The sequence below is a fragment of the Schistocerca gregaria genome, chromosome X (genome assembly GCF_023897955.1).
Source record: "Schistocerca gregaria isolate iqSchGreg1 chromosome X, iqSchGreg1.2, whole genome shotgun sequence".
Lineage (NCBI taxonomy): Eukaryota > Metazoa > Arthropoda > Insecta > Orthoptera > Acrididae > Schistocerca > Schistocerca gregaria.
Window position 1 is genome coordinate 723,896,427 of NC_064931.1, and position 24,569 is coordinate 723,920,995.

Genomic DNA, 24,569 nt, shown 5'->3' on the forward strand with positions numbered 1-24,569 from the left:
TATATCCAAATGCAACTGGGCAATATTTATGAAATGATCTGTGTCACCATCTGTTTCTCCAAACAATCTTACATTGGTAATGTTTTTGTTTGTTGGTCCTCTTGTTTATCAGTGTAATAATATAATTTAACCTTTATGGTTAGTTGGGAAGCCTTTGGATTTCCAGGTATCTTTATGGATGTCTTTGTGCAGGAAAGTCATTGATCTGACTAAAAGATTCTGACTTACTGTGAAACTAATAACTGCAGTTCATTGTTATTTGTCTCAGTGTGTAGACTTTCCTTCTTTATTTTAGGTCTATAGATTTATACGTGCCCCCAGCTTGTCGAAGTCTGCCAACACAATTTTCACATGCTTCATACTGATATTTTGCATAGTTTTCTAAATGTATGAGTCATCTATTCATCACTGATTTTGATCAGTGCGAGTGCATAGTGTGATGTCTCTGCATATATGTTTTATGGTAAGATGTGAAGTGCTTAACCTGTGTCAGAATCTGGTCATTGACCATGTAGCCCTTTCCAAATTTGTGTTCTCCAAGAACTCATTGGTGTCATATTTCTACTCCATGCACTTCCTGAATTCCTATCTCGTACACCTGCTGCGTTCTGCTGAGCCATCAGCAACTCTTCTCCAACCCTTCCTGCCACTTCCCATTTCCTTTCTCTTCTTGCCCGTCCGTCCCAACATACGCCCTCTCCCCAGTCAGCCTGTAGAATGGCAGTCTTAGCATTGTGCTTTCAGCAGAAGAGAGAGAGAGAGAGAGAGAGAGAGAGAGAGAGAGAGAGAGAGAGAGAGAGAGAGAGAGAGAGTGTGTGTGTGTGTGTGTGTGTGTGTGCATTTTGCACCAGAAGTCATTCTACATACATCTTCCATAGATTGAAAAGTCCTTTGGGTGCATTACCGGCCCTGCATAGAGTAAGCCCAGTAGTCCTAGTGTTGCTACAGTTTCTCCAGGCCACCAGAATTTTTTTTACTCCCTTGTGAAAGTTGGGGGATAATAAATGTGCTACTTTTTGTGTAAAAAAATATAACAATCTATTTTGCATCCGGGTATTGCCTGCACTACGCAGTCTTTAACAAGCAACTTTAAAGATACTGTTCAATCAGCAAATACATAAATTCGATTCTTTCACATCTTTTCGCACATTACTATGTGATGATGAAAAGGCTATACTTATGTTATTTATCATGTTTACTGTGTAATCCATTACATGTAATTTGAAATGTTTGCAGTCTAAAATGTGGTTTTTTGGTGTTTCACAATGGTGCACTTTAACACATACATTGTTACTTGTAAAATGTAACAAATGTATCAAAATTATTTCTTAAGTTGGGAGGGGATCCTTCTCTCTCTCTCTCTCCAGTCTGCAGTAATTAGATTCTGTAAAGCGGAGGTTTGTCTGTCAGTCAGTGTTTACATGATATTAATAGTTCTCATTTTGTTTAGGAGTTAATTAGAAATAGAGTACTGTGGACCCATCATCTTTTTTTGTGTACTGTCATTCTGTTTTGTAGTTTGTTATGTGAAAGTGTTATACATAAAGCAATCCCCAGTAACTCTTAATGTATTGACATACTTGGTGTGCTGTAACTGGCTGACTAGGCAATGTAATGTCTGTTTGCATTTTATAAAATTGTACCATGTGAATTTGATAAAATTAATTTAGTTGCTTCATGACATTTATTACCTCTGGCTTCACATGTGATCTCTGTTTGATGTTAAGTTTGAAAAATATAATCCTAATATTGAGGTATGCATCACAATCATTATTACTGTCACCATCAGTGAAGCTGAAATTATTATTTTTAACAAACTGTTTTGTTTTGGTTTGTGGTTAGTAGTCTACTTCTGAATACAGTAGTGTGTGACATGCTGTGTGTCACGAGACACTCCCACTTTACTGCCAGTTGCAAATCACAGAGTTGTTTTAAACAATCTGTAGCTAAATCACCCAAAGTATCTAACATTGGAAGCTTTTTGCTGTTATTACTGTGTGTCTGTGGTGGTGTGGATAAAGAGCTTAATTTTGAAATCTAGAGAAACTTAAATGCTTTTCTGTAATAAACAGATGGTAACTGAATCAAGAAGGCCCACATTTTATTTGCCATTCTTCTGATTGCAAATTGAGGTATCATTTAAAGACTTCTTTGTTGCTGAGTTGTCATGTGTTTTCAGGAGCTAATGTATATTGACTTCTGAAATATAGGGATTGCTGTACTATAATTCATAGAAGTTTATATATTACTTCTGAATAAAAATGAAATAAATAGTTCTGTCTTCTTAGTTAATAGAAAATACTGCATTAAATAGAGATGTCATTACAGAGTTATTGAATTACCCATCTGCCCAATCTTTTTATATCCATAATCTACACAAGGCAAAATTTTTCTACATAATTTACTTTGAAATTGGTGTGCTCTCAGTGCGTAAATTATTAATCAGCATTTTTTTACTGTTGACTTTCTCAAGTAATAAATCTGCAGTTGAGTTATACATTATCTAGTAATGATGACAAAAAGCCAGCGAATGACTTTGTATATTAAGCTATATTTGTTAAGTAAAGCCATTGGTAGTTGTAATTGCATCAGTCACCAATCCACTAATATATTGGCTTTGATTTTTTTTAAATAGAGGGCATACTTGCCCTTGTTACTTACTTCATATTAATATCATAAGTAAATTTTAATTGTCTTTCTTGTACCATTTTTATTTAGAGACAGAACAGCTCTACAGCTGCTTAGAATCCTTAATATTTGAGCAGAAAAGGCTTTGTCATGAGGCTGCCAGCAGTACCCTTTCCGCTGTCAGATTAAGACAAAGGCTAATGGTGGCTAAGAGGTACTTTGTAGCTCTCACAAGACATAGTCCATCAGAAAACATGAGACCTGTACACAAAGGAGTTTCACATGGACTGAAAAAGGATGTACGGTAATGAAAACACATCATGAATTTGTTTTTTAATACTCAATATAATTGAAATAAATGGGTAGTTATAAAATTTAGTTTCTAGAAAATATGTTAGTCTTGTTGTAAATGTTGGTAGTTGCTCAGTATGAAAATTCTTTTGTAAATTTTTTGTGCAGTTATCTTCAGGCTGACATGTGTATTTTGTATTAGACAAATGATGGAAAACCCAGGTTGGGAAATCAGCAGTGTAAGAAAAAGCTAGATTGCTAGTCACCGTGAAGATGAAATGTTGAATTGTGAACAGGCACAACAAAAAGACACTTACACATTAGCTTTTTGCCTAAGCCTTCATCAGAAAAGGAAACATACAAACATTCAGTCACACAAGCAAGTGCACCTCGTACATACATGGCCACCAACTCCAACAGCTCAGACAAGCTGTCAGAGAAGGTGATCATGTGTGTATGAGTTGTGGCTGCTTGTGTGAATGAATGTGTGTATGCTTCCTTTTCTGACAAAAGCTTAGGCTGAAAGCTAATGTGTAAGTGTCTTCTCATTGTGGCTATCTACAACTCAGCATTTCATCTGTGTGGTGAGTAGCAGTCTGTCTTTTCCTTATACTGTATTAGTAGTTCGTGACAGCAGAACATGAGAATGTAAAGACATAAAGTTAACAGACATGCTAAGAAATCAAATTTCTCTTGATTGGCAGCATTATTGTTTGTATCTAATGAGACAGGCATGATGAGGCAGGGTTCTTAGACCACAGTTATCCTACCACTACAGATGTAAAATGATCATTCATTTCCTAATAGTTGTAAATTGTACACACCACACTAAAAAGCCAGTGATCAGTAGCACAGTAATGGCCCTCAGCTTGCTGAGTATTGGGTGGGAGAATTTGCTGGTGGCACTAAACAAAAACTGTTGTGTGAAATAGGAAAATGAACCAGATTTTTTGTACATGATACAAAGAAGTCTTAATCTTGTTTTTTGAGCCATTTTCCCAAAAATTCTTTGACCTCCTAGTTGTTTCTTAACTTTTTTCCACCTAGTGTCTCCTTGAATGTACCAAACAAATTGAACTCTTGTTTAGAAAAGGGTCACCTTCCCTTCCATATCGTTCTTCCAAGTCTGTACACACTTAGAGTATTGTTTCCTCTTTGGGGACCTACCTCCTCCTTGTTTTATAATCGTGAGCTTGTCACTGATAATGTTATGAACTGTGTCAACACTTAACTGTAATGGTTTTTGTTATATGGTCAACTGTAATACATCGGTCTTCATTAATAATGTCTTCTGTGTGGGTTTCAAGTGAAGGAGTTGACACAAACTAGCTGACAAGGATGTTGCTCATCAGTTACTGAGGTTTGACCATTTTTGAACTGATCTGTCCACGTATAAAAGTTTTCACGGTTCATACAACTTTCAGCATACTGTAAAATCTTCCGAGAAAAGATTTTAGTCAACTTTTCACCTACAGAAAGCAAAAATTGGATCACTGAACGTTGTACAACTAATGTGGAAACCTAATGTGGAGATGCTATCATTACATGCCATACTGAGTTTATAAATGAAACAGTTTTTATATGTCAGCCATTCTCAACTCATCCCAGTGACTCCAACCTAAAGTTGTGAAAGTACAAAACTCTTTGTACAAACTATTTCATTTTTACATTAGTTTGTCTCCATGTGTATCAGCAGAGACAGAATTAGAAAGTGTGATGCTGTCACAGAGAGAATGATTACAAAAGAAATGCAATGGCAGAGGTTTGGTCACTGTGGAAGGTAGTCAAGTGCAATGCCTGTTGATTCAGTTTTGATTATTTTGTTAATGATCAGTGGTTAGTGATATGTTTAAGACAGTGTACAGTAGTCTTCAATATTCTAACATTTTTCCCCCCACTATATTCAGTTCCAGGACTGGAGAAAAGGCAACTATAAGCTTGGCAAGGGTTGGTTCCAGAGCTGCACTTAACTTTTCGTTTGCATTTCTAAGAAGAGCATGGAGATCAGGTATGAGAAGAAAATGTCTACGTATTGATGCCAATACTTACTGGGTCTAGCATGGTAACTATTTTATTATTTCAAAATGGTCAAGTGTGGAAAATATAATACTTCCTTTTAAATTATTCAAAATAATGTCATGCATTTATTTATTTTTATTTCATTTTACATGTAGCCATCAAATGATGGCTTTTGCAAACATCATATTGTTAGAAAGGTATAGTACATATCATGCTTGTGTACAAAGATTCAGTACATAACATAATTAACTACAAAGTTTAATATTTTCGCTCCCTTCTTCGATACTTCCAGCGTGTTTTTCACCTTAGTCCACAGACGCTTGAGTCAGTCACGACCATGGACACACCTGTAAATATGTCTTGCCCCGCGAAATCCAGCTTTTGTCCCTCTTCCGGCCAGCAGGTAAACGGAGCGCGCTCGGTCCTACAGGAGGCCACAATGGGACGGACTGGTTCCGGCGGCGGGCTCTTTGTGGCCCACGTGAACGCGCAGTCGCTAACGGCTCACTTCGACGAGTTCTGTGACCTGTTCTGCCAATCGCTGTTCCACATTATCCTCGTCTCTGAAACTTGGTTGAAACCAAACATTTGTTCCGACGCTATCCAAATCGCTGGTTACTCTCTCCTAAGGGCAGATCGTGAAACACGATGCGGGGGTGGTGTGGGTGCCTATGTTCGCTCTGATCTGACACCTAATGTACTATGCACATCGGATGCAAAGGGCGAAGGAGAAGCAGAGTTCTTGTTTTTCGAAATAAATACATCAAATCAGAAACTGCTAATTGGAGTAATCTATAAACCTCCAAACGTCGGTGCCATGTCCTCCTTTCAGTCTGCCCTGTCCTCACTCGTGACACAGTATGAACACATAATCATTATGGGCGACACAAACATCGACTTACAGTTAAAATCTCCCTCTGCTGAAAAACTAAGGCGATTGTTCCACTCCAATGATATGAGTTTAATACCGCTGGACCCAACTCATCACACGCCACACAGCCACACAATCATAGATCTAATAGCAACAAAGCGACCAGATAAAATAATCCGCACCAATCAGACATCCGCTCCGGGACTCTCTGCTCATGACGTGATATTTTTAAATTACTCAGTGCATACTACCAAAGAAAAATCTCACCTGGTAACCTACAGAAACTTAAAAAATGTTAACCATGACGCTCTTCAAAAGTATTGCTCAGACATCCCTTGGCATGATATAAGCAATGAACCGACTTTAGACGGAAAAATTCGGCAATTATGTCGCAAAATTATTGCACTGTATGATAAACATGCTTCTCAACGCACTGTCAAGGTAAAGAGAGCTCCCGCTCTGTGGCTCACCACTGCATTACGCCAGTTAATGAATAAACGTGATGCTGCACATAGGGCCTTCAAGCGTAACCCAACTCCCGAGGCGTACGAAGCTTATAGGAAACTCCGAAACAGAACCAAGCAAAGCGTGAGGAATGCCAAAATCAGACATGCCCGCTCTATCGTATGCGGCATATCAAAACCTGCTGCATTGTGGAAAAAGCTGCACAGTTTCGGTATAGGGAAGCGAAGATCTGACGCTGTTTATCAAGCATCTGCAGAAGAATTAAACGATTTCTTCTCAACAGCTGTAAACTGCCACGCAGCGACAAATTACCAGCCCCAAGATATCAATCTCTCGAGAGACAAGTTTTTCCTAAAACATGTCACTACAGGCACAGTACGCAAGGCAATTATGAGAATCTCTTCCGAGGCAGTAGGAAATGATGGAGTGAGCATTGGCATGATTAAGAACGTCGTAGACACTATTATTCCAGTTATCACAGACATCTTCAACCTGTCTCTTGTCAGTAGTACATATCCTACTGAGTGGAAGCAAAGTTTAATTCAGCCTATACCCAAGACTGACAACCCTAAGTCGCCAGGTGACTACAGGCCGATCAGCATACTACCTGCAATTTCTAAAACCCTAGAGTACATCGTCCATGAACAGCTGACGGATTACCTCAAAACTCATAACATCCATGACGAATATCAGTCAGGCTTTCGAAAGCACCATAGTACAACAACCGCATTAATCAAAGTAACTGATGACATCAAACATGCTATGGACAGACGTGAAGCTACTATCCTAACACTGCTTGACTTTAGCAAGGCTTTTGACACAGTTGACTTCGATATATTACTAATTATAATGAAACAGCTGAATTTCTCAAACAGCGCAATACACTGGTTCGACAGCTACCTCAAAAACAGAAGTCAACAAGTCATTTGTGTGTCGGAAAAGTCATCATGGAAAAGCGTGCGCTCTGGAGTTCCCCAAGGCTCCGTCCTTGGTCCACTACTCTTCTCACTGTACATTAACGATATTTCTTCAGTGATTCACTCCTGCAACTACCATCTTTATGCCGACGACATCCAACTGTACATAAGTGCAAGCCCCAAAAACATTGCTGGCACAGTAGCGAGTATGAACGCAGATCTTTGCTCTGTTTCCCGATGGGCACAGAACCTAGGTCTGAAACTAAACCCCAAGAAGTCCCAGGTCATACTTATATCTCATCCAAAGTTAATCAGCCGGTACTTTCTCGAAACAGTCCCTAAAATACTCCTCAATGGTACCCAACTACCATTCCAAAAAACAGTAAAAGACCTTCGAATAATCTTGGATGAACACCTAAACTGGGAAGAACAAACAGTCACAGCTTGCCGGAAATCGCTCTCCTCCCTACATGCAATTCAAAAATTTAGAAAAATATTTCCAACCCATGTTAAACAAAAATTAGTCCAAACACTAGTCTTGCCTAATCTTTACTACTGGAATGTAGTTCAACACGGCACAAATAGTGAAAATTCTGGATGCCTCGAGCTAGTGATGAATGCTTGCGTTAGATACGTGTGCGATATTCGGTTGTATGATCATGTAAGTCCTTCATACTCCCAGCTAGGTTTGATACGCCCACATAAGGCACGCGATCTCCACACGATGTGCTTACTTCATCGATTTCTTAGCCACTGGTGCCCCCAATACTTATCTTCTCACATTAAACACCTATCATCATTCCACAATCGCAACACCAGATCGGATACGTCTATCATCTTGGCTGTACCTTTACATAACACAAAATCTTTCTCCGTGTCATTCACCATCTCAGCCATACGACTATGGAACGCGCTCCCCTGTGATCTTCGTCTTATCCAGAACTACTCAACATTCAAGAGGGAACTCAAGACTTACATATTAGGGACGGTATAGCCACCATTGTTGTGCCCCTCCCATCTCTTTCTTTCTCCTCTCCATCACAGCTTCGAATTTTACCATTCTATTTATCTTCCTCTAACCTATCTACCTCTTATATATCTCTTTCACCCCATTCTATCGTCTTATGTCTCTGCTCGATGAGAATAACGCACAAGGTGCAAGAACATAACGAAAAAATTCCCAACTAACAATGGGACTGACATTCAGAAAAGAAAAGTATGTTTACTTTCATATACATAGTCATTATTATTATTATTATTATTATTATTATTATTATTATTATTATTGTTATAATTATTTTTTATTGTTATAATTATCATTGTACTACTGTTATAATTTTTTTCTTTAACATCAATACTGCATAATAGGCTATATGTCCTTAATGTTATGTAGAAACTGTAACTCGTTCAATCTGAGTATGCCTGGTTAGGTGTAAGAGAGGGCCTGAAGGCCCTAATCTTGCCAGGTAAAATAAATGCATAAATAAATAAATAAATAAATATATAATATATACAGCTTAGATTGATTTTAGTGAAAAAACATGCATTTATTTAAAGGAAAAATTTTTAATTTTATTTTAAATGGATCCCCAGTATATGCTCTTATTGAGTCACTGATCTAAAAAAACATCAACAACTTGTAGGTACAGATTCCTTATACCTTATATTTTTCTACTGAGTAAGTGCTCATAGCTCTTAAGGTATGCATTTTAGAGCCAATTTTTACTAGAATTTTTTCTTGTTTTGCACCATACTACCACCTCCCAAAATGTGAAAAGTGAAGAGCTTGCAGTAGAAGAGATCAGTTTTGTAGTTTCAAAGACAAATAAGTGCTCATATTTCTTAAGGTATGGACTTCAGAGCCCTTGTTTACTAAGCATTGTTCTGGTGTAAAGAACCTTTCCCCAAGGTGTTTTTTTTTTTTTTTTTCAATTTTGTTTGTTTGTTTGTTTGGGGGGGGGGGGGGGGGCAGATGACATACCCTGGTCACGCACCCAAATACTACGATATACAGGATGAATCACCCAAAACTTGCACTGCAAATATTGTGGAAATAGGAAATGGAAAGTGCAGTTGGTGTCTGGTTTTCACAGAGTGCATTGGTAATCAGGGGCCCATATTGTTAGATTAGTGTAATAATACTTAGAAAGAGTATTTTTGTTCAGTTGTACATTTTTTTAAATGGAACAATGCCTGTTAACATTAACAAAGTAAAAGTAGGGTAAATTAGAATGTCAGTGGTGTTTGTTGTAGGATTCTCGTGCAAGCCATTTAAGAGATATCTTATTTTGAAAAGTTTCCACACCGACACATGTCTGTGCCATTCAACCTGCATAGTTGATAGATACAATGTTGTTATGTTTGCTTACAGTGTGCTTGTGTGATCCGTGAGTGCACTGTGACTTGCTAGTCAGTTAGTGTGTGACAGTCCAATCAGTAGGTAATGAGTGGTCAATGGGATTTGCCAGTGCAGAAAAAGCTGACATGCTCATGGTGTACAGAGAGTGTAGGAAGAACACAGTTCATTCTTGTACACTGTATGTGTCAAGATATCTCAATAGACATCAACCGTCTTAGCAATTATTTATGAATCACTGCAACCATTTACTTGAAAGTGGTAGTGTAATGCTTAGGCAATGTAACAGAAGTAAATGAGTGACAACAAAAGAGGGGAAAATTATTGTTCTTGCTGCTGTTGCATACAACCCACACATTAGTTCCCGCACAATGACACAAGGAGGTGGCATGCATCAGGAAGGTGCCCTACGCATCCTCCATCGGCATAGGTTCCACCCTTATCATATCTATCTCCATCAAGAGCTGTGTGGAAACTATTGTGACAATTGTGTTAACTTCTGTGCATGGGCTCAAGACAGGATTTATTGTATTGTTTTGAACTGGCGACGTAGAAACGATGGAGATGCTTCATCCCTGCCGTAGCCTTCAGTGGTTCACAACCCCACAACAGGCTACAGCAGTCCACTCACCCCATTGCCGCCTCACACCAAACCTACGGTTATTGTGCGGTTCAGCCCCCAGTGGACACCCCCCCCCTTCCCACCCCTCCCTGGGAACATCTCATACCAGACAAGTATAACCCCAAATGTTTGTGTGGTAGGGTAATTATGGCGTACGCATACGTGAAGACAGTGTTTGTGCAGCAATCACCAACATAGTGTAACTGAGGTGGAATAAGGGGAACCAGCCCACATTTGCCAAGGCAGATGGAAAACAGCCTTAAAAACCATCCACAGACTGGCCGGCACACTAGACCTCAACACTGATCTATCAGGCGGATTCTTGCCAGGGTCCAGCATGCCTTCCCGCCTGGAAAGCAGTGCGTTGGACCACACGGCTAACCGGGTGGGCTAAGACAGGTTACACCAGACGTGTCATTTATCTTGTTTAGGGATGAAGCCACATTTGCCAGTCATGGTCAGGTAAACTGCCAACATATGCACTACTGGTATGTTGACAATCCCCATTGGCTTCGTCAGGTGGAACGTCAGCATCCATGGAGTGTAAACTTGTGGTGTGGAGTAGTGAACCATCAGCTCGTAGGCTCATCTCTCATAGATAGAACACAGAATGCACACAAGTATCGCAGTCTTCTAACAGACCACCTTCCATGGGTGCTAGAAGGAGGAGGAGGAGGAGGAGGAGGAGGAGAGTAATGTTTAACGTCCCGTTGAAAACGAGGTCATTAGAGATAGAGCGCAAACTCGGGTGAGGGAAGGATGGGGAAGAAAATGGGCCGTGCCCTTTCAAAGGAACCATCCTGGCATTTGCCTGAAGCGATTTAGGTAAATCACGTAAAACCTAAATCAGGATGGCCGTAGACGGGATTGAACCGTTGTCCTCCCAAATGCGAGTCCAGTGTGCTAACCACTGCGCCACCTTGCTCGGTGGGTGCTAGAAAGTGTTCCTCTGCTGACTAGGAGGTGTCAACATGATGGCTGTCCAGCCCATAGTGCACGAAGGACCTGTACCTTGGCTGCCTCATTCCCCCCATTTGATGTCTTTTGACTTTTGTCTGTGGGGAAAGCTCAAAAACACAGTCTACAAGGACATACCAACTACACCTGATGATCTGCAATGACATATTGCTGCAACCTGGTTGGACATATCCCCTGAAATGCTAACACGTGCAGCATTCGTCCCATACCAGAGTGGAAGCTTGTATTGCCAGTGGTCATTTTGAACACACTCTGTGATCGTCAGTTGTCTTTGACTGGTCACTATCCACACAATTAGTATATACACTTGTGTTGTTTTTAGTGTGTGCTACCACAAGTCTCAGTGAGGGAACTTTTCAACATACAGTATCTCGTAAATGGCTCGCACTAGAATCTTGCAACAAAGACTACTGACAATCTAATTTACCCCCTACTATCAGTTTGTTAATGCCAATAGGCATTGTTCCATTTAAAAAGTGTATGTTTGCACAGAAAGTACACTTTCTAAGTATTATTGCAATCTGTTAATTGGCTAACAATATGAGCCCCTGACTACGAATCCATTCTGTGAGAGCTGCACATCAATAGTACTTTCCTTTTCTGCAATATTGTGGTGCAAGTGTTAAGTGATTCACCTTGTGTATGGACACACACACACACACACACACACACACACACACAGGCAGCGAGTGTACAGTGAGAGATTTATTTTTGATTAGGGCATCACAACAGATTTTCGTGTATCCCAGACCATGCAGCAGCCTTAACAGCTCTTCTTTTGTAGCAGCAGTGTTCTGCGCAAATGCACATCAGTGGCACACCCCCACAGCTCTATTCCATAATTTGTAAATGGAAAAATTATTATCCCCTACTAAACTGTTTTTATTGTTTTATTACATACAATTTTGGGTAGCTGGATAAACAAGTATAATGTACTGCTTGTTTTCATGCATACATAATTAACGTGATTTTCCCACCAAAGATTGCCATCCAAGTACAGATCAAGGGATTTACAGCCTTTATTTTCTGTGTACAAAATTCCACTAGTAGACATCAATAGCGTGAATTGCTTGCTTTTCAACTCCAATAACTGTGATTTTGTGGTATTTACTTTTAGGCCTTGGTTATAAAAATATTTAGTCACCTCAGGTATCCTAAATGTTGAAAAATATGTTAGCTCTTCATTGTCATCATGAAACATCAGAGTGGTGTCATCAGTATAAGTAATTACATGAGAGTTTGGAGGATGCGTACTATCATGTACATACACAAGAAAACGAATTGTTTCTGATATTGACCATTGCGTACAGATGTGTGACGCAAGTGACACCGAATCACCTGACCATGTAAGTAGTCCATGAGTTCTGCAGAGCATCCCCTTCTGCTCTCTCACGATGTCTAATGACTACTGATGTCACTGATATGAAGTACCTAACAGCAGGTGGCAGCACAGTGCACCTAATATGAAAAACGTATGTTTTTGGGCCTGTCCGGATACTTTTGATCACATAGTGTATTTGATAAGCTGAAATGAAAATCCTCAGATGCTCCTACAACCCCTACCTAAAATTTCTGTAAAATAATCTATATAGGTAACCTGTCTGAGAGAATAACTAGTTTTTAAAAAATACAGATAACATAATCAAAATTGATGTGTGTTTGTATCCTGACAATTTTTTTATTGGGCACGAGTTAAATGTCCAGATCAATATATGGGTGTTAACAGTTTTGCTAGTAATTTCTGAATGAATTGGTGGTTCAGCCTCTCAGAGTGTGTGAACTCACAGAACATTCATCATAATAAAAGGCATTGCATAATGTTGAAATTGATAGTTAGTGCACCATTTCTGTAGAGAGAAAACTGTTTACCATGTCGGTACCTAACTTTATAGGAGTGATGTTCAGACTGTATGCTGCAGGATTTGAGTTCTTAGTAGTGTTAGTGTCGTGACATGTCCAGACATATCCGAAAGAACAGGCACCACAAATTCATGTAATAGATTCACCTCGACAGGCTATGAATTCACCACCTTCACTGTGAATGCACAATCACATTTGACATCGTGCAGGAATCTCAAAATAGTGAGAAAGGGGCACATGGATGGGGACCGCTGATAGGTGGCAGTGGGCGGGAGTGTGGGTCAGTTGGAGGATGTACCTGGATATTCTGCGCAGTTGTGATAAACACTGTGTCTGAGTGGCACAGTGGTTAACGCAGCTGGCTAGTAAGTCGGATATCCTGTTTTCGAAGCCCGATCTGGCACACATTTTCACTCATCACCACTGACTCTACACAAAGTCCCAATGTGGCACCCCCCCCTACCCCCCTCACACCTTCAATTTACATAATATTCTTGTCACATCTGTCTCCACTACACACCTGACTCAGCCACCTTGGTATGTGTAACACACTCCCCCCCTCCCCCCAATCCCTCCCCCACTCAGGACGATGTACTTCATTTCCCCTACATTAATACCCAGGAGCTCAGATACCAGTTGTTAAACCAGAGTGAAGTTCAGTGATATTGAGTAAAATGTTTACAATTCCTGTAGTTAACTACTAAAATGTCCCAGAGCTCACTGCTCTCCAAGAACTGTCATCCTCCAACAGTACTAGCAAGTGAGAATTGGCTGGTACGTGAAGTTGAATTAAGAGAATTTTCAACAATATGTAGAATTTTTTTGATTAGACTCACCTGGAGATCATGTGTTCCATCTAGGTGTAATGTGGTTTAAAATGAATGTGGCTGAATATATACAGAAAAGTGTAACCAATATAGGTGGCCTAATTTGTAGTTCCTACTAGCAGCCAGATTTAGACAGTTCAGTTGTAGCCTCATTCAAAGATTGTTCTACCATGAACTTACTGATAGTTGCTGTCACAGTGCACCTGCCATATAGAGTACCAGTTTGTTCTCTTTATCTACCACCACATGAAGCCATAAACGATGAGGCAATCAATAACCTCGTCACAGGAGAATATTGCTTACAGCTCTCTGCAGTATGTCACTAAAAATTACGAAGAGCTTCACTTCAGAATCGAGTAAATGCTAATGACAAAATACTTTCCCTAATCATGAAGAAATTAGTTAGGTTTAGTCTAGTTGCTTTAGTTATTTGTATGTTCCATGCATGATGATTGTGATCTCTTGCTGTGATGTGGAATGAATCAGTTTTACCATTATTGTACACTGTCTCAGTGAAAAATTCAGCTGACTTTCTATTCAATGTGCAGTGATTTATTTTTAACTATTCTCTCCCTCCCCCTCCCCCTTTCTCTCTTCTCTTCTCTTCTGCTCCCCCTTGCTCTCTTTCTCCCTCCCCCCCTCAAACTCCCCCTCCCCTCCCCTCTCCTCCCCCTCCTCTCCCCCTCCCACCCTTCCACACCCCTCCCTCCCTTCCACCCCCTCCCACCCTTCCACACCCCTCCCTCCCTTCCACCCCCTCCCTCCCCTCCCCCTCCCCTACCTCCATCCCTTCCACCCCCTCCCCCTCTCCCTACCCTCCCCTTGCTCTCTCCGCCCACTGCCACACCCCTCCCCTCCCCTGCACCTCTCCTGCACCTCCCCCTCTCGTGCCCCTCCCCTCCTCCTCCCCTCCTCATCCACACCCCCTCCCCTCCCCTGCACCTACACCTCCCCCTCTCATCGACTCCACTCCCCTACCCATCCCCTCCACTACCCAACCCCTCCCCTCCCCTACACCACCCCTTCCTTCACCCTCCCCCTCCCCTTGCCCCTGCCCTACACCACCCCTTCCTTCACCCTCCCCCTCCCCCTCCACCTCCCCCTCCACCTCCCCCTCCACCTCCCCCTCCACCTCCCCCTCCACCTCCCCCTCCACCTCCCACTCCCCCTCCCCCTCCCCCTCCCTCACACTTCATCTCCGGTCCCTCCCCTCCCCTCCCCTCCCCTACACCTCTCCACCCCTACACCTTTCCTCCACTCCACTCCCCCTCTCCTGTCCCCTCCCCTCCCCTCCCCTCTCCTCTCCCATTCCTCCCCCTCTCCTTCCCCCTAACCTTCACTCCCACTCACCTTTCCCCCCTCACCTTTCCATTCCCCTTACCTTTCCCTCCCCCTCCTCACCTCCCATCGCTCTTCCACTCCCCATCTCCTCTTTCCCTCCCCCTCTCCTCCCATCCCCTCCCATCTCCACTCTCCCATTCCCTCTCTCCCTTCTCCTCCTTCTCGCCCTCCACCAACCCCTCTCCTATCCCTCCCCCTCGCCCGTCCCCTCCCTCTCTCTTCCTTCCCCCATCCTCTTCCCCCCTCTCCTCTTCTTCCTCTCACTTCTTCTTCCCCCTCCCCAACCCTCTCACCATCTTTCCCCCTCTCCATCCCCTCCCCTCTCTATCCACTCGCCCTCCCCTCTCCTTCCACCTCTCCTTCCATTCCCCTCCTCCTCTGCTCCCTCTCCTCCTATCCATCCATCCCCCTATCATATCACTCCGCCTCTCCTCCCTTCCCCCTCTCCACCCACCCCCTCTCATTCCCTCCCTTCCCCTCTCCACCCACCCCCTCTCACCCGCTTCCCTCCCTTCCCCTCCCCACCCAACCCCTCTCATCCGCTCCCCTCCCTTCCCCCTCTCCACCCAACCCCTCTCATCCGCTCCCCTCCCTTCCCCCTCTCCACCCACCCCATATCATCCCCTCCCCCTCTCATCTGCTACCCCTCCTCTCACTCCTCCCCCTCCTCTCACTCCTCCCCTCCTCTCGCTCCTCTCCCCTCCTCTCGCTTCTCTCCCCTCCTCTTGCTCCTCTCCCCTCCTCTCCCTCCTCTCCCTCCTCTCCCCTCCTCTCCCTCCATCACTCTTCTCTTCTCTCCGTCTCAAATCCGTCCCCCTCTCCTTTCCCTTCCCACTATACTCCCCCTCATATCCCCCTCTACCCCCTCCCTCCCACCACCTCCCCCTCTACTCCCTCCTCTCCCCATCTCCTCCCCTCCCCATCCCCTTCTCCCTGCCCTTCCTCCACCCCTCCCATCCCCTTCCTCCCCCCTCTCCTAACCCTCCCCTCTCCTCTCTCCCTCTTCCTCTTCTCTTCCTCCCTCTTCCTCCTCTCTTCCTCCTCTCTTCCTCTTCCTCCTTTCTTCCTCCCTCTTCCTCTCTCTCTTTCTCCCTCTTCCTACTTCCTCCATCCCCTCCCCCTCGCCTTCTCTCTCCATCCCTCTCCCTCCCCCTCTTCTCCCTCACTCCCCCCCACTCCTCCCCTCACATCTCACCCTTCGCTTCTCCTCTCCCTCCTCCTCTCCCTCCATCCCATTCACATCTCCCCCTCTCATCTCCCATTCACATCTCCCCCTCTCCTACCCCCTCTCCTACCCCCTCTCCTACCCCTTCTCCTACCCCCTCTCCTACCCCCCTCGCCTTCCTCCCCTCCTCACCTACCTCCACCCCTCGCCTATCCCTCACCCTCGCCTATCACTTCCCCTCGCCTATCCCTCCCCCTTGCCTATCCCTCACCCTCTACTCTCTCTTCCTTCTCTCTTTGTTCCCTTTCCATCCCCTATCCCACCTCTCTTCCTCTCCTCTCCATCCCCTCTCTCTCCGCCTCCCTCACCCTCCCCTTCAACCTCTCTCCCCCTCACCCTTCTCCTTCTCTCTCCTCCTCCTTCTCTCTCCTCCTCCCTATCTTTTTCATTGGTAACATGTGGAAGAGAAAAGAAAATGTACTAAACCTTTTGTATACATGATACTACAAACATTACTGTAACAGCAAACATAACAATTAAGATATTTTCGCAACTAGATATGACCCTATGACACATACTCCTCTTTGCGAGTAATTTACTGCACAATAACACACACTAATAAGACGAAAACTACAACTGCCTGTTACTATCCATGTCCAGAGTGATGTTTACTCTAGAGTATGTCGATACAGAGAGAGAAATGTAATAGTGAGCCCTGCTGATGGATCACTGAGGCAGCAACTGTGCCCATACAGAATTAATTTCCACAATGTTAACCTTTTCTGTCACCGAGGTAGACACATTCACATCCAGACGTTTTCACCCGTGATGGACAAGTAATTTTTTTTTCTTTTCAGAAATTTTTGTATGGAGTAGAAAGAGTTGTCAAGCATATATGATTTCAGTTTGTTTGAAGTTAAGTTTTTCACCTCTAAATTCTTTGTATCACTCAAATCTCAGTAGGACTGTACATAACTAACTATTTATGATCATATTGCCCCCACTAACTGCATGGGTAAGGCCTTGGAAGAGGCGGTCAATTGCTACTGCATCGGGACTTACTAATTGAGCCAGATTTGCTGTCTGTTTGTTTGGGATCAGGAGATACTGTTCTGTAATTAAGAACATGACTTTGCTGGAGGAAGGTTTGTTTTCTTTTACCTTGACATGATCTCAAATACTGCTTGGAGGTATATTATCAGACAGTTCCATGAATGAGTATCTGGAGATGTCTACCTGCCTCTACATAGTCCTCCCTCTCCCAACATTTCTTTAGGTATCAAGCTGGCATCTATTTCTTCTTTATCTCTTTTGAGTCAACAGTCTTCTGACTGGTTTGATGCAGCCTGTCATGAATTCCTCTTCTGTGCCAACCTTTATATCTCAAAGTAGCACTTGCAACCTATGTTCTCAATTATTTGCTGGATTTATTTCAGTCTGTCTTCTTCTGCAGTTCTACAGCTCACTCTGGTACTGTGAAATTTATTCACTGATGTCTTAACAAATGTCCTATCATTCTATCCCATCTTCTTGTCAGTGTTTTCCGTATATTCCTTTCCTCACTGACTCCGAGGAGAACCTCCTCATTCCTCATTTTATCAGTCTGCGTAATATCAGTCTACTTAATTTGTAACATGCATCTATAGCACCACTTATCAAATGCTTAAATTCTCTCCTTTTCCAGTTTTTTAAAGTCCCTAATTCGCTTTGATGCAGTACTGTCCTCCAAACACACATCCTCAGAAATTTATTTTACAAATTAAGCCACGTGTTTGATATTAATCAGTTTCGTTTTGCAACAAACATTCTCTTTGTGTGTGATAGTTTGCTTCTTATATCCTCCTTGCATAAGTTTTATCTTCCCAGGTTACAGAATTCCTTCACTGATGTTAAGTTTATTGCAGATCTCATTTCTGCTACTCCTCATTGCTTTATTCTTTTTTCGGTTTGCTCTTATTCATAGTCTGTGCTCCGTAGAATGTGCATTCCATTCAACAGTACATTGTGAGTTTCCTCTTATTTTGGACAGCACTTTATTTTCTAAATTTTACATTTCAATGGGATGCTGCAGCTAGTAGAAGTAGTTTCTTCCCCTAAGCGGCTCTGCAGAATACATCAATAGTGGTTTGGAAGCTGTTTCCCACACAGCCATTGACAAAGGAGGGACCATATGGTGCAGAAGTGAGCCATCAGTGTGAGGAGAGGTACACAAGCCATGAGAAAGGAAATTCTTTGGCAGTTTATGCACAAGGAAATCGAAATCACATACACTTGGCTGCAAAACTCAGAATTTTCTTTATAAAATATTTGTTACCGAAGTCCACTTTTGGCACAGCAAACACTAGATGGAGCCGTCCTGATATCAGAACTGTAATAGGGCAATACAGCTATGCAGTAAACCAGTGGAAATAGTAAACAAATGAATATTGTTAAGTTAATGACAATTTACAAATAGATATAAAGCTTCACAAAGTATATATGAGATTTTGGCTGCATGCCAATTTCGTCAATCAGCGATCGGAAGTACTGAGAGCATGTTCTCTGATATGTGGCAATTAGATTTAATGAGGCTGCTCTCTGTACTGGTCGTCTTAATAGTGCTCTCAATTTTTAGTAAATTTTCGTGATAAATTGTTTCAGTTACTTCAGTGGAATCTGTTTTACAGCTTTTGCTAATAAATGCACCATAATGGCATCCTGGGACATATTTCAAGTAAATTGGCTACCCCCACTTCTATATACAATGACAGGTTGCCTGCTTGCAATTGCTAAAGAAATCAGTGTGCTACAGGAGCTGCTTTGAGGGACAATGTCAGCAAGTGTTCTGTGGAGAACAGGTTGGAGGAAATCCTAAGTGACGATTTGCTAAGGTCATCCAAGAAAGGATTAACTTATGCAAGCCTGAGTGGGAAGGTATGATCAGTTGTACTGTGTGTCATGAGATCTTGCTTATGGCATCACCATACGGGGAAACATTTTAAGAACCTCTGTTGAGGATACAGGATGCACATGGCAAACCTTGCACATGGAATCCCTTTTGTCAGCAAGAACTATTTTGCTGGAAAATCTGTGTTGAGAGTAGGAGTTGCAATTAGGCATCAAGTGTGTTGGAAAGAGAAACGAAGGGAACTGGGTATTAAAATTGACTGAAATCTGTGGCTTGTGGGTAGTAACATTGAGTTAAAACTGTGCACATCATGTAGTTAAAAAAGTTTATTCCAAAGTTTAATTCTTGTCCAATGAATACAAATATTTGACAAGCAAAACATAATGAACAACCATCAAGAAGACATTACAAGGAAGAAGAAAGAAGACAGTGACAACAGACACGGCAAGGACAGTCACATATCCAGTGGATGCCCCACTGCATGTATGTAGTGCATGGAATGCAGTTGACTGTGGCAGTAGCAGTATGGGGTGTGTTGGGGGTGCATACGCCAAGTCCAGAGTTCAGTGTACAGACATGGCATCAGCTCATTCTTCAACCAGCTATGTCATCTGGAGAGCACAAAAACTTACATATAGTAAGCTGAGGATCATGTGAGCTGTAATAGTTCATATCAATATTCATAATTAGATATTGTAGTATATGTTAGTCTTGAAAAAGGTTAGAATAAACAATGACAGACAAGATGAGTAATTTAGGGAAAATGGAAGAGCAGGGTGTGCAACTAGAACAGTGGAAAATGTGCCCAGTGTTGAATGCCTTTGATGAAGCAAAGAGAGAATTAGTGAGGTTTATGATACAGGGTATTAGTAACAAAACTGACGAGTTAGATGAATATGTATGGGATACTAACAGTAACATGTATCAGTGTATCAAGGAGGCTAATTCTGAAACATGCAAAGTCGTTAGGAATCTTATGGACATGTGGGACCTTATCTATAAAGGTCAAGAAGAGCTCGATGAATGGGTAAAATCCTGTATGAAATTTGCTGTGCCATGGGAAGATACTGATGAACATTTAAGTGCTCTCATGGAAAAGGTAGGAGAATCTGTTAAGAGTACTAACAGGTTCATAAAGCATATGACTGGAGAAATAGAAGCATGTAATAGAGATACTGACATTAAAATAGAATTTACTGGTGAGGAGTTTGTTGAAATTATGTTGATAAGTATCTTTGGAAAGACATCCGTATCTGATAGGAATTTTGAAGAAAGCAGTACGAAAGACCAATAAGTCAGAATAAGTGACTTAGTGGAAAGTGAGGAGGGGGAAATGACACAAGAAACTATGGGCTTAACAGATAATACTGAAGAAGCAAATACTCGGGTTGTGAATAATTACAGTGGAACTAAAGGGGATGAAGGTGTAAAAATTACGCATGATGACATGTTTTAAGCTGTGGAGAAACTAGAGGAGACTATTGAGGAAAATGAGTATAAAATGCAGTGAGCTTTCAATGAAAAATTAGAAGTATATGCTGGTGTACCACCTTTTAAGGGAAATAAAATTGGCAAAGATTTTGAGATGTAAATGGAAGCGTAGAGGAATCCGTTATGAATACTAACAATAAAAATAATGACATAGTAACAGAAATAACTGATGCTAACAAAGAAACTAAAGACATACAGGAACAGTTGGTCAATTTTAAAGAATAACCTAAATTTATAATAGATTATTTAACCAATAGAGTGAATACAAATGAGATCAGTCGGGTCGAACAGAGTAAAAATATCACAGATACTAACTGTAAAATGAGTGAGTCAGATAGAAAGGAAGAGTAGAAAATGATACCAAGAATGGAGGTAATGCTCAAATACCAAGAAATAGTAAGAAATTGGATAAGGGATATGATACCAACTATTAGATAGAGGTACTGGAGAAAAATTGGATGTAAATTATAACTTAGTCACAGATGAACAGATACAAACCACAATATCTGTTAAAGAAGATCCTGTTAAGAAATTTATTGTAAGTAAATTAAAGGAGTTATTTGCGAAGGTAAATGGCATTCAGCATGAGATCAGTGATTATAATAGCTTAGACAGTGACCTTTGTGCTGAAAATGTAAATAAAACATTAAATTTGAAATTAAAAAAAAGTAAAAAAAAGTAGTAGAAAGTAAAAAATAGTAGTGGAAATGTTGACAAAGGAGGCCACTACGTGAAAATAGATACTTTCTACAAAATTTTTAGTAATAGAAAAATGTACCATATAGAGAACAATAAAAAGAAAAAAAAATGTTTTGAAGCCACAGTGTCAAGTTTTGGCTTTGTCTGGAAAAGCAATGAAGGGTGACAGTTGGAAGGGTGTAAGATCGAAGTCAAAGGATAACTGGAACAAAAGCAGTAACAAAGTAAACAATGTTCCCACAAGTGAGATGTGGCAATGGTTTTCCCAGAAAATAAGTAGGTCGGAAAATAATGTTCGTGACAAAGAAAACTCTGATGAAAATTTACATTTACATAAGAGACAATATAACAATTTTGACCAAGAGAACCTTGATGGGAGTTCAAAATTTCACTATTAATAGACAGTATAATGATAATGTCAGAGAAAATGTGAATAGGAGGAAACAGATAAGAAAAGCAAGTAAAAACAATTATCAGATAATTGTGAGTGTCAAAGTTGCTGGTATTGAAACCATAGCGATCACTGGAATCGGTAGCACATTAGGAACCATTGTAAATGGGGGACCATGTGAGCAAGTAATGAGCATAGAGAGGGTACCAGTTGTACCATTGCAGAGATTTGAGGTCTTAGAAGCCTTGAGAAGTAATATGAAAATAATGAAGAATCAAGTAGTAGTAAAAATGAGGAATAAAGAAAAATACTGAGAATTATCAACATGGTGGTATCAGACTGATGTGTCAGTTTTATTGTAGGAAATGATCTGATGGTACATCATGCTGACATAAGTTTTGAGGAGGACAGTATGACCATGAAGGTAAATGTAATGATGAATTAGGCAAAGTATGCAAATATTACTAGTCCTTGAAAACAAGTGCAAATTCGATGTTATATGAAGATAAGTACTGAATGTTTGTAACAGGAATCCAGTACAGATAAAATTACCTTATAGAAAGGAACAAAAATAAGAGCTAAAGTAACAGACGTTATAATGAGTAACAAAGTTGTAAAAGGTGGAGGGGGGGGGGGGGGGTTGAAGAACTTGATTTTGGAGTACCTGGAAGTGTTTCCAAGTAATATGAAGGTTGCAAAGAGTGATAAGAAGGCAAACAATATTATTGACATGTCAAAAGTAATTTATGAAGCTGTAAAAGGAGGGTGAAAGTGTTTGCTTTTGAAGTACCAGAAAGTGTTTTTGGACAATATATGCTTAGCGAAAAATGATAAGAAATCATTTAGTATTAATCACAAGATAAAGATGTATTATGAAAATTTTTAAGATCAATGTGTAATGAATAGTGTATGTCACTATAATACAGTAGAACTGGAAATTTCTGTGATCCAGTTGTTAAAAGGTGAATATAACATGGTCAATATTAAAAAGTATTGCAGTAGCAAAGGAGAAACTATTTAGCTATGTCAAGAATGAATACCAGATGCCAGAAGCAGCACATCTTTTGTAAACAAATAGAGAGTGGTTAAAGGACCAAATATCAAGTAAAAGCTACTGTATGTACTTGAAGAGTAAGGAGATGTGATTAGCGAGAAACAACTAATCGTAAAAATTTATGAAAAACATTTATTTTATCAATATTTGTATGCACAAAACAGCCTGAATTGAATGCACTCTGTGTGGACGGTGAGTAAAGCAGAGTGTAACGAGATATTCAAAGAGCCATGGTCAGATGGTGGCTCGGTGTTAATGGCATGTCAGGAGGGTCTGCCCAGCTGATATCATGGTGACATAAGCAGGGGCATGGCACAGTACAAGATGTTTGTAAACAGAAATGGTAAACATTACTGTTGTCATGAAATGTTATATAAACATAATTTATCAGTATTACTGTTATCATGGGATTGATTTGTTATTATTATGAAATGGTTTGGCGTAATAAATACTGTTTTGCATCTAAAGAGAGTAGATTCATTAACCAATTATTTGGAAATTTCAAAAATATTTGTGTCCCTCTTGGGCAGAGAAAGAAAATAATTGATAGTATTTGAATAGTATGGAAATTGTAAAATATAATTTGTAAGTTGTGTCTAAAATATATTTCTTTTGTCACATATGCCTACAATAAAATTGATGACACACAGAATCATAGGAAGTTTGAAGTCATGATAACCAGATAACTGGTACTAAAAGTCAGAACCACAGTCCCTCTCAATAAAGAAAAAGTCATGATTGGATACTGCGTAATGATGAAGAAAAACCATGAGGCATAGTAGATCCACTACACCCAGGATCGCTAGATTTGATGATGAACAAGTGAAAAGTGGTGTAAATAAAGATAAATTGTCAGTGGCATGTGCTATAAAAATGACCATGTAGTCATAAAGGCTTGTTAAAAGAGTTGTGGTGGAAGGATGTTCTGTAATGGGGTAAATGGAAAAATAAATATCCCTTGTGTAATGTATTTGTGTACCTTGAGTGACAGTAGTCACTAATAAAGTCATCTTTCTTCATACTTTGCGTTGTGTGCAGTGTTAAAATGTTTCTATGAGAACCAATCCACTGAAAAAAATTTAAGTGCTGGTGTATTTTGTGTATTTAGAGTGGTGTAAAAATGTTGTCTGAAAGCTGATTGATATCAAAACTTTATTTAGCAAGAAAATTTTAACATTGATTTAATATGAGAAGAACTTTATTACAAATAATTAAATGGTTTCATACTGCATGAGAGAAGCAGTTCATTTGATAAGAGTATTTATTGTCTTACAGATTGTTTATGAAATATGGCATATTATTTGTCAAATTTAAGGTGTTGGTTGTTTGCTGAAATACAGAATTGAAATTAATATTAATACTAAGAGAGTATGGCAAATAACATTTGAATGTTACAGTGATATGAAAGAACAGGAAATTAATATGCATTTGATATAGTTCTGTAAAGTTCTAAGATTTTTTTATTTATGGTAAATCTGAAACAAAACCATTTAGTGGAAAATTTGTGTGTTTGAGCAGTTAATAATGAAATTCTGTAACTGTTTCTGATTCCTGGGAAGGGCATATGTTTACTCCATAGAAATAAAGTAACGCCAAAATGTACAGGCTACTCCTATGAATGTGTAACCAAGTTATTTTCAGAATTGGAATTTTGTTAAAACATCTTTGAAAAGAACTCACCAAGGTGAGTATGTGAGGTACCTCTTA

General features: G+C 40.6%; 1 protein-coding gene across 2 annotated transcripts in view; it reads left to right on the top strand.

Annotated features, from left to right (window-relative positions):
* Positions 1-24,569, top strand: part of LOC126297739 (E3 ubiquitin-protein ligase HERC2) — a 752,343-nt gene that overhangs the window by 36,433 nt on the left and 691,341 nt on the right. For both annotated transcript variants that reach the window (XM_049988889.1, XM_049988890.1), the window contains 2 exons: positions 2,719-2,932; positions 4,827-4,927. In XM_049988889.1, the coding sequence (XP_049844846.1) occupies positions 2,719-2,932; positions 4,827-4,927 (315 nt within the window). The remainder of the gene's footprint in view (positions 1-2,718; positions 2,933-4,826; positions 4,928-24,569) is intronic.